Source organism: Delphinus delphis, chromosome 1 (assembly GCF_949987515.2).
Source record: "Delphinus delphis chromosome 1, mDelDel1.2, whole genome shotgun sequence".
Classification (NCBI taxonomy): domain Eukaryota; kingdom Metazoa; phylum Chordata; class Mammalia; order Artiodactyla; family Delphinidae; genus Delphinus; species Delphinus delphis.
Genome location: NC_082683.1, coordinates 178439577 through 178455496, shown reverse-complemented (window position 1 = coordinate 178455496; position 15920 = coordinate 178439577). Strand labels below are relative to the sequence as shown.

The window sequence follows — 15920 nt, the reverse complement described above, 5'->3', positions numbered from 1 at the left end:
TAGAACAGCTACACATTCACACTAAATATTGGAGTTACTCAGAACTGAAGCTTCGGAGTAAGGGGCAGTGTTTGTAGCCAGACTGCCTGGGTTGAATTCTTTGGTCTGTCCATGCTGGCAAGACCAAAGACTTGAAACCATTGAGCCTCAGTTTCTTTATCTGTGTGATGGGCATAATACTAGCATGCATCTCACAGATTGTCAGAAGAATTAAATGCTGTCATTAAACAAACATTTTTTGAACATTCACTGTATTCTAGAAGATGTTCTATTTACTGGAGATCCCACAGAGATCAGGATAGACAATGGACTGAGAAGTTCTGGTGCTTACATTCTGCTGCAGGATGAGTGAGAGATGGTGGCAGAAATAGACAAGTAATAAACATACAAATGAAGATTGTCAATATCACAAGGCTGTCAATTTCATCCAAATTTATTAATCATCCCAATAATCATATCAAAGGTATTCTTTTTGAAGTAAACCAGCTGATTTTAAGTTCGTATGGAAAAATGAAGAGACAAGAATAGCAAGAAAATTTTTGAAGGAGAATAATAACGAGAGGGATTATCCTGATGTATTTTGAAACAATTTTATAGCTACAATAGTCGACATAGGTAGTGTTAGGTAATGGGTAGAGGCAAATCAATTTGACCGACTAGAAAGTTGAGATCGAGGCCCATAGGCAACAGGAATTTGGTGTTTGATAGGGGAGTTATTTTAAACCAGGGTGTGAAAAGATGGACTATTCAATAAATTGAATAACTGGGTAGCTTTTTGGAAAAAAAATTGTTGATACATTCCTCATAGTAAGAGGGGAAAATATTACTTTCTGCCTAAATAAAAGTTAGTCTCAAAATGTTGGTAAGCAGGGAGGCCTTGTATAGGGCAGCCTGTAATGCTGCCTTGAAAGGTAGCAGTGAAAAATATAACAACAAAAAGCTTAAAATCCTTACTACTGGCCCTGGTTTGTGTTTTCACTTTGGTGATGCATTTTATTTTTTATTTGTTAGAAAATATTTCAGCTATTCAAAGGTATAAGAATATTATTATGAGCATCCATGAACCTAGCATTCCAAATTTAGAAAAAATAAACATTCCACATGTTTGTGAAGCCCACATATACTATCTCTGATTTATGTGTCTTCTTCCCTAGGACCTGGTTAACTAAATGAGCCACCTAGCGCTGCTTAATCCTTTTAACATTTCGTATTTGCGATTTCCCCATGGTGCTTTATAAGCATTAGTACTTACATTTTCACTTTTATCTGTATGGATATTTATTCATTTAATTTTCATATTTCTGATGGCCATGGGCACTTAAGGTGTTTATTTTTATTTTTCTCTTCCATCAGCAGATACTTTCAGGTCCACTTGCAGAACACACCCAGGATCTCACCTGGTCCAAGCCATCATCTTCTTGCTAAATCATTGCAATAAAGTCCTCACTGCTCATTGCTGCTGCTTCAGTCTATTCTCAGGACAATGACCAGAGGGATTTTTGCGAAGTATAAGTCAGAATCTTTTGCAGATTTTCCCTATAAAGGTCAAAGTAGTAAGATTTTAGAAATCCCTTCATGACCTGTCTCCCTGCCAGTTACTTCTCTGGCCTCATTTTCTCCTCCTTCCTCAACCTCAGCCAAACTGGCTTCCTTGCTTCTCCTCAGCCATACCAGGCATCCCCCTGCCTCAGGGAAGCACTTGCTGCTGCTTCTGCCAGAAACAGTCTTCTCCCCGGTGACTACCTCTCTCATCCATTTCAAGATTTTTACTTAAATGTCATTCTCTCAGCGAGGTCTTCCTCAGTCATACTATTTATACTCCAATCCACCCCTGAAAACGATTTCCCTCTCTGCTTTATTTTTCCCCCCACCACTTATCACTTCCAACACATAATTTGCTGTATTGTCAGTTTTCCTCCACTAAAGGATTCAAGAAAGAAAGTACGTCTGCCCTTTTTGTCAACTGTCATCGCCTAGAAATCTAGAACTTTTCTTGCCGCCTCCCACGTGCTCAATAAATATTTCATGTAGGAATTAATAAGTGAGACTTGGACATACCCATTAGTAGTAGATGGAGTTGCTCATTTCCAACATTTCTCAAGTAATTAACATGAAGTGAAAGCAAAAAGGATTATATATTTACAATTAGCTGAATTTAGAGATTCATTAAAGATGTTTGGTAAAAAGGTGCCAGTATAAAATAGCATGGAACCAGCAAGTGATTTAAGGAAAGTCATCAGAGCTGTCCTTGTCTGACCCCGTCCTTCTCTGTTTCCTTCCAAGTTACCATATTGTGTTTCCATTTCAGCTGCTGGAATTAGATTTGTGATTCTCTTGAATAGCATTTAGTGCCCTTATGTGACAATTATTTGACCCCATGAGGCCTTTTGGATGACAAACAAACCCTGATGAATTACTGGCACCTTCTCTTACATTTTCAGCCCTTTAAATGAATTCTATCTTTGCCAGGTACTATCTTGCCAAGTAGCAATATGTTACCTACCAAAAATAGTTTTATTTCTGTTGGCCAAAGGAAGAGTTTTCTCCACCAAGAACAATCATTCTTAGGAAGTAGTAGTTAGGTGTAGCCATATATAGTCAATAGTCAAATGTGTTTTGTTTTATTTTCCTAGTTTCAAAAATATGTTAACGTTACAGAAGAAAGGGTGAAGATTTTAAGAGCAATATTGTTCATATTGTGACTAGGAATGTTGAAAGTGGCTCCCGAATCAGCAATGAGGAAGATATAACAGCAAAATAATAATGGATGCTAACATTTACTGAAGATTACTGTGTTCCCAACATCTGCTAAATGATTTACTTGATTTACAGCATTTTCTCCAACCCAGTGAGACTGATAATGTTTTTTACAGAAGTAAAGTATCACAGAGAAGTTAAATAACTCACCCAAGATTGCAGAGTTAGGGTTCACATCAGGCAGTCAGACTCCAAGGCTCAGACTCTTAACCCTTAAACATCCTTAAGAAGGAATGAAGTGCAAGTGAAACATACCTGGAAAATATATGGGTTTTTAAAAATTTATTGACACTTTGAAAATGTTTATAAATGTTTTATAATGTTTTCAGACAAAACTCAGAGTTTAAAATATGATAAATATGACTTGTCTGCTTTAATCCATCCAGAAGCTACAGAGGTTATGATGAAATATTTTGATTTTTATAAATTCATCTCTTTTCTTCTAGAAGGTTCATTTGTTGTACTTACAGAGTTCATAAACTTTATTCACCAAAAGTAAATGGAATTTATTGTACAAAATGGGAAAAATCATTATTGTATATTCACAATAAATTTTGTCATAAGTTGAGTTTTTAATAAATTTCCAAACTCACTGAGCAGAATATTCTAGAATAAAAAGGAAACTGCACTTTCTGTGATAAACTTATATTCTTTTAAAAAATACTTCTGGTAATCTCTTTTGGAGATTCTTACTTTTATCACAAAGAAGTATCTTTTCTTAACTGATACACAATTGGAAGAAATCCATTGCTATGATATGGATAGAAATTAAGAGTATGTTTTCTATAAAATCAAACTGATAATTTGAGATGCATGTATTCATAATTTTAAATACAAAGCGAAATCAGTTACATACAGGAGCCAAGCAGGTATCATAAAGGGGATGAAGTGGGCTGTATTACTGAGACTATAAGACAAGTATTATATATAGGTCGTGCATGACATGATATACATAAACAAAGACTAAAAATCAGATGCTATAGCTCACTGGTTCATGATCGCAATAAATGCTTTTATTAACTGGATTGTGGAAACCTTCTACTTTTTAAATATTTGCCATCTCTCAAGCTTCTATGTTGTGTTAGTTTCGAAATTTTTATAGCAACTCTTTGTAAATCGTGTCATCATTTTGAGCACCACACAGATAACTTCTTTGAACTGTGCTTGTCCATTCTTACAGTTGGAAAACTCCAGATTATGTATGACAAGGACTGTTTTTTGAACCACATTCACTGTTTGTCTCTCTCTGTGTGTATGTGTGTATGCTTTTGTTGCAGAGAAGGCCAGCAATCACCAGAACAATGGCAGAAGATGTACGGCAGATGCTCTGGGAATGAAGTGTACCACATCGTTTTGGAAGAAAGTACATTTTTTGCTGAATATGAAGGAAAGAGCTTCACCTATGCTTCTTTCCATGCACACAAAAAGTATGTTTCTGCTTCCAGAGTGGAATTAAAATATTAATCAGTCATACCTTTAAACACAGTTTTCCATAATATAACCCATATTGGTGCTCATAAGTTGCAATTATTCTTGAATTTTTGACATAATTATTGAGACATTTGAATTCTGGCCTTTGGTATGGTCTCTACGAGTTAAGATTCTTGGGTGTATCATATAACTTAGTAAGAACATTGACTTTAGTATCTTTTAATTTATCTTTAAAAATATTTTAATCCTGTAAAAATTCACATGAAAATGAATCTCCTTTATAAATCTAAATTTTAAAGTGGCGATGAAAAATTTAAACAAAGTAAAAATGACGTTTATAAAAGCTAGACATTTTTTTAAAACTTGCTTTGTCCAGAAAAATAAGTTAAAAAATAAATGATAGTACCTTCCAATTCAAACATAGAACATTATTATTTTTGTTCTTTTTGAGAGAAATTCTTTACTTAAGAAATAAAAAGTATGTGTAACATGAAAATAATATATTATTAGTATTATAAAATATTAATATAACATTTTTAAGATTTGTAATAATCTAGTATATTCCAGTAATCTAATATCTAAAGTATTCTACTTTAATTCCCAACATGATTCTGTTTATATACTTTTTTATATTTAAAAAATATTTTTAAGTTTGATTTATTTGTAACACTGTAAGACATATTGAGATAAAAATATTCAGAAGGTTTTGTGTTTGGAACATAACCTGAAAAAGTATATAAGAAATTTTAAGTAACACCTGTTACATTTAGTGGTTATTATTTCTCCTAATTAAGTTGTGTATCTATTCAATGCTATTTAATTTTTTTTTTCTAAATTTTTTTCTAAAATTCATGACAGAACAAAAATAAATTTAGGGACCCTAATTCTTTCTCTTGTGACCTTGAGTAAGTTTCTTCCTCTCCCCTAAGCCAATGGCTGTCAAACCTTTTTGACCAAAGTAAGAAATACTGTTTTATCTTTTTTGACCAAATTAAGGTATACATTTTATGGTAAGACCCAGTACACACACACAAAATTTACAATAAAACTCTTACCCTTACTAAATGATATGTACTCTGATATTTCTATTATCTTTTATTCCATTCTTTTTTATTAAAAAACATATATAGTCTTAATTAACTAAATTGATTTCACAACACACTAAGGACATAGTTGTTTTTTTTTTTTCCTTTAAAAACAAGAGCCTTGAACTTTTAGGATCTTTTCAAGCTTTCAGATGTTCTTATTTGAGGTTTTAATTTTTCTCTGCCTTATAATAGTTTAATTATTTTCTTACATATGTGAACTTTAAAAAAAAACAACTAATTGCTGAATTTAACCCTTAAACTCTTTTATTTTCTTTTTTAAATTAAGGTTTGGTGTCTGCTTGATTGGTATTAGGAGGGAGGATAATAAAAACATTTTGCTGAATCCAGGTCCTCGATATATTATGAGTGCTACAGATATATGTTTCTATATTAATATTACCAAAGAAGAGAATTCAGCATTTAAAAACCACGACCATCAGAAAAAAAGCAATGTATCAAGGTCATTTTATCATGGACCATCTAGATTACCTGTACATAGCATAATTGCCAGCATGGGTAAGTATAAATACATTTGGAAACATCATTAGTCTCTTTCTTTGAAAAGAATAATAAATATACTTTAATTTTTCTTAAAATTCCAAAGCCAAATTTAAAACATACTTGTGTGTATTACAAACTTGGTATAGCTAAGTATTACAGAACAAAATTTCTAATCTGTTAAATTGGTAAGAAATTAAGCTAATTCAAAACTTCTAACGATGATTTCATATATCTGATTAGTATATAAGCACCTGACACTTCTATATTTGTCAGTTCTCTATTCAGTTATCAGTAGTGGTTCTTTCAAATACTCTCCATTTTTCTCAAAACTCTCCTATCCGTCTAATTCTCATCATAGAACTTGGCTTCTGTGACACAGAAATTAAAAAAAAAAAAATTCAGACAAATAAGAATTTCCTTTAAATTTTGCCACCAAACCACCTACACACCTATAAGCATTTAGTTTCTATCACAAGGAAAATGAGTTTCTTCTTTTAACTTCTAATATTTTAGTATAAATGCATTCACTTATGCCATGGACCCTTCTCCATTTCCCCCTTAGGGACTTCAGTCTTTTATTCAAACTCATTACCTAATTTTTTTTTTTTTTTTCAAAATCCCTGGTTCATTCTCTCCTCCCTCCCTCTGTCTCTCTCTCTGACTTCACCTCTCTACACACACACACACACACACACACACACACACACTTCTGGACCTCATGTTACGACATCATTTTCACATGTAAATTCCTCTAAAGAGCTGTCTGCGGTTGACAGCTTGAAATCTTATCGTTCCCTCACGTCTCTACCAGTTTAGTCTGAAATCTGCAATCATTATATTACTGCAACTCCTCTGGCAAGGCCACCACTCTCCTCTTTGTCGCTAAATCCAGTGGACATCTTCGCAGCGTGTGACAGTTCTTAAAATGCTCTAGTGCTTTTCCTCTGCATCCTGTACATTCATTTTCCCTAAATAGTCACATCTGATCTCAGAGATTCAACTGTCCTCCATAAATTGATGCTTCCCTTACCTAAATCATTACCTTAAACCTCTCTTCACAACAATATATTCAACTGTCCGTGGGTTATTTCTATCTGAGTGCCTACAGGAAAAACCGACGCGGCATATTCAAATTGAACTAATCTTTCCCCCCTCATTCAAAACCATTTCCACCTCCTTTTTTTTTTTGCTAAAAACAAATGGGACATCATCATCCTCTGATTGGTAATGCCACAAGTCTGACTTTTACGATTCCTCTCCTCTTATACTTCATAATTCACTGAATTCTACGAAATCTGATCATTGAGTAGCCCCTAATGTCATTCATTTCTGTGTCCATTCTCAGTGCTATCAGTGTGGTCAGTCTGAACCTCTCTCATCCTTTCTCTCCACTGCAGCATCATCCCCCCAATCTTTTCTGCACGCCTCCGGCCTTGCTGCCCTACACTGTCCTCCACCTTGCAACCAGAGTAATAATGTTTACATAATGTTATAGTCATTCTCCTGCATTAATCTTTTTAATTGCTTCCTATGAGCCATTGGAAAAAAAGTCTAAATTTTATAACATGGCTTATAATTGGATGATCAAAACCTCTTTTTTACATGAGGTAATCCCAGTTTTCCCAGGACAGTACCGCTTTATATACATTTTCCTGGTGTCGTTATTAACAGAACTCTACTTTGACTCTCAGGAATATCTTAATTTAGAAGATAAATTACACTGTCACTTAAAGTTTTTTTCTTTAATGATTCTTTCTTATATTTTTAGTCCCACATTTTACCATCCCTTCAATTGCTTTCTTAAGTCCCAATCATACTAAATTTCTTTCAGTCTTCACTAATGGTTTTTCATCATCTCTTCAAGCCCCCATCATATTAATTCATTTCAATCTTCCCTAATGGTTTTTCACCAGTGGACCTTAATGCTTTGTTTCTTCGGACGGCATTTACTCCTCAGCCCCCAACTTTGCCTATGTAACTACTTCTAATCCTTTGCATCTCAGGCCCAATATCACCCCCTCTGAGGCATATTTCCTGGCCCTGCTTGGACTTTGTTAAGTAAATCTGATTGTCATTGATATAACATGATTATTTCTCTTCCATAGCAGTTCTATTCATTTCTTTCACGTATTCAAGAATTACTTATTGAGTACCTAGTGTGTGCGAGGAACTCTTATAAGTATTTGTGATTAGAGAACAAGCAGACAGAGATCCCTAGCTCCCAGAGCTAACATTCTATCATGGGGAAGACTTGCAATAAATAACATATATAAAAAAACAAAAAGTAAATTATTTAGTATGTTAGAAGGTGATGAGTAATAAGATAAAAGAGAGAAGAAAACAGAGCTAGTAAAAGTGCGTATGAATTTTGGGAGAACTGGATTTTTGAGTGGATTGTAGGCCTCATGGAAAAGGTGACATTTGAGAAAATACTTGAAGAAAATGAGGGAATTATCCCTGTGATTGTCTGAAAGAAGAACATTCCTTCAGGGATAATAGCCAGTACAAAGGCCCTAAAGTAGGAGTAGGAGCCTGACCGATGTGCTCCAGGAACAGTAAGGAGGCCCTCGTATACAATGGAATATTACTCAGCCATAAAATGGAACAAAATTGGGTCATATGTAGAGACGTGGATGGACCTAGAGAGTGTCATACAGAGTGAAGTAAGTCAGAAAGAGAAAAACAGATGTCGTATATTATCGCATACATGTGGAATCTAGAAAAATGATGCAGATGATCTTATTTGCAAAGCAGAAACAGAGACACAGACGTAGAGAACAAACATATGGATACCAAGGGGGAAGGGGGGTGGGTGGGAAGAATTGGGAGATTGGGATTGACATATATACACTATTGATACTATGTATAAAACAGATAACTAATGAGAACCTACTGTATAGCACAGGGAACTCTGTTCAGTGCTCTGTGGTGACCTAAGTGGGAAGGAAGTCTAAAAACTAGGAGATATATGTATACGTACAGCTGATTCACTTTGCTGTACAGCAGAAACTAACACACATTGTAAAGCAACTATACACCAATAAAAATTAATTTGAAAACATAGAAGAGGCCTTCGTGACTCAAACATGATGATTTGATGGTAAGAGTACAGGAGATGAGAGGGAAAAGGTAAAAAGAGGTCAGATCATGTTGGGCTTTTTAAGTCAATGTAAGAGTTGTAGCTTCTACTCAGTGAAGTGGGAGTCACGATAAAGTTCTAAGCAGAGGAACAGCGTGATCTCACCTGTGCTGAACTCCGTTTTAACACAATCACTTTGGCTGCTGTTGAGAATAAATGCTTTAGGTCAAGGATCCAGTGTATTTTCAAGCGGCATTGGTAAAAAAGAAAAAAAAATTCTGTGTATACTGTGAAGGTAGAGGAGCCAGGATTTGCTGCTGAATGGGAAGTGAACTGTAAGAAAAAGAGAAGTGTAAAGAACTCAAGGTTTTTCATATAAGCAGCAGGAAAAAGGGAATGGCCATCAATGAGGGTGGGGGAGTAAAGGTTTAGTGGGAGCCAGGGGAGATACAGAGTTCAGTTTGGGACACAGTGAATTTCAAATATCTGTTAGACATTGAGAGGAAGATGTCAAACAAGAGATTAGGGGCTTCCCTGGTGGCGCAGTGGTTGAGAGTCCGCCTGCCAGTGCAGGGGACGCGGGTTCGTGCCCCGGTCCGGGAGGATCCCATGTGCCGCGGAGCGGCTGGGCCCGTGAGCCATGGCCGCTGAGCCTGCGCATCCGGAGCCTGTGCTCCGCAACGGGAGAGGCCACAACAGTGACAGGCCCACGTACCGCAAAAAAAAAAAAAAAAAAAAAAAAAAAAAAAGAGGTAAGAGTCTAGAGTTCAGGAGAGAGGTGTATGCTGAAAAAGTAAATTTTGGATTCCTGAGCTTATGTATTATATTTAAAGCCATGAGACTGAACAAGATCATTGAGAAAACGATTGTGGACAGAAAAGGGATAAAGACAAAGGACCAAATCCTGCAGCACGTCAATATTAATATCAGGATGATGGGAAGAAACCAGCAAAGGAGACGAAGAAGGAGCTACTACAAGGTAGCAGGGAAACCAGATGAGTGTCCTGTCCTGGGTCCCAAATGAATCAAGTGTATGCAGAGGGTGGAGTCACCAGCCATGTCTGATGCTGCTAGTAGGTCAAATAACATGAGAACTGAGAACTGGCCATTGAATTTAGCAAAACAGTGTTCTTTGCCTCGATAACAGCCCTTTCAATGACGTGGTAGTGGAGAATGCCAGGTCAGAGGGGTTTATGACAGAATGGCAGAAGACAATGTAGAGAAACTAGGTCTAGATGACTCTGAAAAAGTTGTGCTGAAAAAGAGTGCAAAGAAAAGACTTGGTGGCAATGGTAGATGTGCAAGAAAGTGAGAAGGGCAAGTTAATCAGGAGTATAGGTAAGAGAATGAGTACAGTGATGGACCATGGAACTTAACTTAGGTAAGGAAGTGAAAAGACATCTGTTGGTTGAAGGAGACTGAAAATCTAGTGAATTGAATAGATTATAGTTCCAGTGGGAATCAAAAAGGAGGGAGCTGGCAAGAGAAGAGGTGACAATAAGTATCAAAGAATGAGATGCCAGAAATAGAGCTTATGTGTAATCAATAGTAATTATAAAATCTAGGGTATGACCGTGAAAGTGAATGGCTAAGGAATGATGGGAGAAAAGGCCATTAGTGGAGTATAATCTATAAAAAAAACATGGAATCACTATGTGTACACCTGAAACTAATATAAAACTAATATAATGTTGTTAGCAGTACTTCAATTAAAAAAAAAACAACACTATGTGGGATGACAGACACAGGACTGAACAAAGAAAATAGTGAAAGATACTGGGTACAGAGCTGGTGTATTATAGGGGATGAAAGGAAAATGGTCTGAAAGAGGCAGTGAGAACATTGAGGGTATCTCCCCACTTCTAAAACACAGACATCTCTTTAGGTGTTGCAGCCTTCAGAACTGCAGGGAAAGATATCGGAGAAGAGCCAGGTTTTGTTAGGGGAAGGAAGGATTCAAAGAAGAGCTTGTTTCTGTAACTGTGACTGCTTTCTAAAATTGTGTCTTCCCTCTGCTAAATTCTGACTTTCTCTTGGTCATATCCCCCAAGCCCAGCTTAGTGCCAGATATCAGTGTTGGCAGAATTGTCAGGGAGAGACCACATTTCCTGTGTTGGTCAGGAAGATGGTGAAGAGGTAACTGGAGGTGATGTGGAGACATATTTGGGAGGGGGTGGAATTCAGAGAACATGGTTCCTTAGGAAGCAGGTGGGGACTTATCCCCACCGCAAGAGTAGGGCTTAGTTTTACATAAATGGAGGTATGTCTGTTTCATTCCAAACGTAAATGAGGGGGAAAAAAAATGTCTGGTGAAACTCTCATGTTCATTTGCTTGAAGAAGTTGAAGGATTTCTTCTGCCGTAACTTCTTTTTTCTCTCTGAATTAGACGACGTGGTCATCTGCAGGGGATAAACGTCATAAATACGGATTTGGATTAATAGTATTAAGATGCAAATCATATCATATGGCTTTATTTCGATAAATCAACCTTATAAAATTTCATGTTTGATCAGATCCAGTCACCTGATTAGTGGAAAAGTCAATCTCAGTTTTTCTAAGATCCCCATCTCACCTCTAAGATAGATTGAATTATAAATTAATCCTTATTTATGGTGCTAAAACAGTGGCCAAGTGTACAGCTTCTGATGCCAACCGCCTTTGTCTCTGCTCAGATACTGGAATTGCTGACTGCTGGTCATCACGTCCTTTCCTCGGGCACAGCAGCTCTAGACATATTCTTACAGGCCCCTCGCAGGAGTCTTCCCTGTTGACTGTAGACACACCAGCCCACCCCTCCCTCTAATCTGAGTGTTGTGTATAGTATATGAAGAGGTACTAGCCTCTAAAACCTGACCTCCCACATTTCAATGTTGAGGAATACCCAGATATTCTCCCCAGTCTCTTGTTTCTATCAACTTTCACACTCAGAAACATTGAGATGCCAAAACCCATGAGTTTTTCCCCCCCTTTACAAACTCAGGCTGTTATAGTGAAGAAGGTGGCAAGGTCAGACAGAAGTCTGAAGGAAGTGGAGAGTGTTTTAATAGTTGCTTCGAAGAATGAGACGAAATGAGGACTAAGGGCTTTCAGAAGGATGACCGGCTATCCATAAAAGCATACATGAAGTGAGTTATCGTAAAATATGGAGGCAGTCATCCGTTAGATTGGATTATTTCTACCAGAAGGGGAGAGACATCCACTTTCCATATACTGATGTTTAGACTATTTTTTAAATGTTAATTTAAAATCTCAAAGGAAGTCGTTTCTTCCGCTTACTATTCCTTGAGTATCCCAAGAATTCAAAAGCCTTAAGCTATTTGGATTCGCTCTTCTTATTGCCCCAAGGTATTTCCGTGGCTCCTGTGCTCATGATTTTCTTTTAGGTCAAAAAAATCAAATGTCATGATTTCAGAGTAGCCCTTGTCATCGCCTAGTGAAAAGCTCATCCCTCCTCCCGCTTCCCATCCCCACTATTCCGTATCACATAATTCTGTTTTATTTTCTGCATGGTATTTAGCGTTATCAGGAATTACTTTTTTCACTTCTCTGTCCACTTGATTATCTTAAAGATAAATCCGTATGTGTAGAAACCTTGTCTGCCTTGTTCCTTGCATATCTCAAGTGCCTAGACTAGTGCTTGCCACACAGAGTACTTAATAAATATTTGCTGAATAAACATAAACATTAATGGTTCTAATGTAAAAAAGCGGTTATAAATCAGTAAGAGAAAGATAAAAAAATGGGGGAAAAAGATATAATGAGAAACCCACAAAATGCAAATGGCCTAAATTTTTTTCATTAATTTTAAATAAATATAAATGGAAACAAGGTATTTTTTTAACTGAAATTTCTAAGTATTTCAGGATTTCACAAATCTTATGTTTCATACTATAGAGCTGGTTGCAGCAAATACACTTTTGCACAAATACAGAAATTTTTTTATCCATGTGGGCAAAAATACCCATATTAAAAAGAAATAAATAACCTTTGAGATTAAAGGATAAACAGTATATCATATATTTCCTGGTTATTCTGGCTGTATTTCATCTCACTTTGATCATTAAATGATTGACAGGTCCTATAGGTTAGGTGGCAAATGCTTTGATGGATTTTCATGTCTCATTGTTCCAGGTACTGTGGCCATAGACTTGCAAGACACAAGCTGTAGGTCAGCAAGTGGCCCTACCCTGTCTCTTCCTTCAGAAGGAAACAAAGAAGTCAGAAGACCCAGCATTGCTCCCGTTTTAGAGGTTGCAGATACGTCATCACTTCAAACATGCGATCTTCTAAGTGATCAATCAGAAGATGAAACTACACCAGATGAAGAAATGTCCTCAAATGTGGAGTATGTTTGTAAGATTTACTGGGATTTGTGCTTGCCATGAAAAACTAATATCCTTCCCTTCTGGACATCCTAGAATCAATCCTACATGCTTCTACCAAAACACCCTTCCTATTAGCCAGTATCTCTCTTGATGATAAAGTAACCTAAGTCCTCAAATTTCTGGCTTCAACAGCTATTGACAGCCTCATTTTTCTCTATATTATCCTTTATCCTTAAAGAAAAAAATAGGTAAATCAGCATTTCCATGATATAACCTATATCATATTTTACATATTTTTCTTTAAGGATACAGTTTGTATTTTCATAATTATATGATTTTGTTGAATTATAATGTACCTTCTACCTCTAATTTATTTTTTCACTTCCATATTGAAGTTCAATCAATTATTCAATGACATGTAATGCAGCTTCTTCCATTAAGCTTCTCTTATTTCAGCATTCAGCAATCATTTTTATTCAGGACACATCAATAATATTTTGAATGAATGAATAAAGGAAGTACTAGTTCTCTTTACTAAGATTCCATAACAGATATTATCAATGTTTAAGCTATTAATCACATTTTAGCCTACAGTAGAGTTTGTTTACTTGTCGTATATTATGTTGGCATTTCTTTTTTTTTTTTGCGGTACACGGGCCTCTCACTGTTGTGGCCTCCCCCGTTGCGGAGCACAGGCTCCGGACGCGCAGGCTCAGCGGCCATGGCTCACGGGCCCAGCCGCTCCGCGGCATGTGGGATCTTCCCGGACGGGGGCACGAACCCGTGTCCCCTGCATCGGCAGGTGGACTCTCAACCACTGAGCCACCAGTGAAGCCCTGTTGGCATGTCATGAGGAAAGCACAGTGTTCAACAGTCTTGACAGTGGAGTCTGAAGGAATTTGTGTCCCATGGCAGTTCTACCTTATACTGGTTGTGTGCCAGTGACTTTGATTAAATCTTCTGACCCACGATGCTTTATCTGTAAATAGTGTTCATATGAAGATTAATTGAGGTAATAGAGTAATGTGCTTAGGACAATGGTTTGTGCAGAGTAAGCATTCAATGAGTATTAAATACTATTTGGTGTAGTATTGGTCGTAGTGGCAAAGGTAACATCATTCAAACACTTCTAATATTTTTCATATAATAGAAGTTCAATCAATGTTGAACTGAACTAAAATGAACTGAAATATAATTGAAACTTAGAAAAATCCTTCTGTTATTCCTTCACACTTTTAAATATTTATTACAAGAAACTTACACATACCCACAGAAGACAAGTCCACTCTCCAAGAAATTAATAATACTCAAATAGATTTATGAAATATTTGACAGGAAGAAGAAGAGATTGGACCACCAGTATATTTCTAGAAATGGTGTTGTGTGGTGTGATACAAATTCTTTCTTTACATGTACTGAAAAAACTGAGGTGGAATTTTTTTTTATATCTAGAAAAATGAAAAAGATGTCGAAGTAATAGTGGGAGACTATCAACTTCTAAATTTGCAAAGTGTTCTCCATTTTACCGTCCTAGCTAATGATGTCTGGAATAACTAGATTTGAAATTTCTTGGTTTGAAAGATAAATTTTCTTTATCAAAAAAGAGCTTTCATATTGGATAAAATAACTTTGCCTCTACTAAATTCTCTTTTATTTCTTAATTTTCATTTGTGCTGCTACTTTTTGATAGTTTCATTTTGAAAATTTTACAACCATAATGTGACTATATTTATAAAGTCAGCAAATAAACTGAGCATCTTTGATAATATGTAAGCGTGATTCCAGCAAAAACTCTGGCTTTTGTGTGGGTCTGATGGAATAATTTACTCAGTCTAAAATGATTTACTCTTTTTTGGTTATGCATCCATGACTGATGAATAGTGATAGAGTGAATCATAATAATGCATTTTGCTTTAATGTATTTTGTAAAGATTAACATTACTATTTTCTAAAATGTGTCTAAATCTTTTAAACTGAGGATTGGCAAACTTTTTCTGGAAAGAACCAGCTAGTAAATATTTCCAGCTTTATGGACCATGTGGTCTTTGCCCCAACTACTCAACTCTGTTTCTGAAGCGTGAAAGCTTCATAAAATGAGTGAGCATGACAGTGTTCTGACAAAACTCACTTCTGGACACTGAAGTTTAAATTTCATATAATTTCACGAGCTGAAATATTATTCTTCTTTTGACTTGTTTTTCCAACCATTTAAAAATATTAAAACTACTTTAGTTCACAAAACCATGTGATGAGCCAGATTAGGTCCATGGGCCCTGTTCTAAACTATGTCCATATCAAAATAAAGAATTACTGCATCTAACTTTATCAAAGTAGAGGAACATGGCTATAACTTGATTGTCTGACTTTGCCTGCCTTAATTCAAGGCAATTCAGTATTTCCTATTGTTTTACAGATATGCTAAAGGCTACCCACCTTACTCTCCATATATAGGAAGTTCACCCACTTTTTGTCATCTCCTTCATGAAAAAGTGCCATTTTGCTGCTTAAGACTAGACAAGGTAAGCACTTACTGCTGTTATTTTCTGTAAAACTAAAATGATGGCATTGTGTAATTACATGTATTTAAATAATTTTGTATAGTCATTTGACTGAAATATGTTAAAAGAATATTATCTTTCAAATGTAAATGTAATACATAAAGTGGTGAATTTTACTTTCTTAACTGCACTAAAGGTTACCCAAGTGCTTTACCCTCTACTAATGTAGCCAATGAGTTG

At 36.0% G+C, this 15920-nt stretch overlaps 1 protein-coding gene across 30 annotated transcripts in view; it reads left to right on the top strand.

Annotated features, from left to right (window-relative positions):
- KCNT2 (potassium sodium-activated channel subfamily T member 2) overlaps window positions 1-15920 on the top strand; it is a 414242-nt gene that overhangs the window by 299976 nt on the left and 98346 nt on the right. For all 30 annotated transcript variants that reach the window (XR_009517121.1, XR_009517118.1, XR_009517125.1 and 27 more), the window contains 4 exons: window positions 4035-4184; window positions 5563-5792; window positions 12989-13202; window positions 15596-15701. Coding sequence is in view for 22 of the 30 variants with exons in the window: in XM_059998767.1 (XP_059854750.1) it covers window positions 4035-4184; window positions 5563-5792; window positions 12989-13202; window positions 15596-15701 (700 nt within the window). In the remaining 8 variants the exon portion in view is untranslated. The remainder of the gene's footprint in view (window positions 1-4034; window positions 4185-5562; window positions 5793-12988; window positions 13203-15595; window positions 15702-15920) is intronic.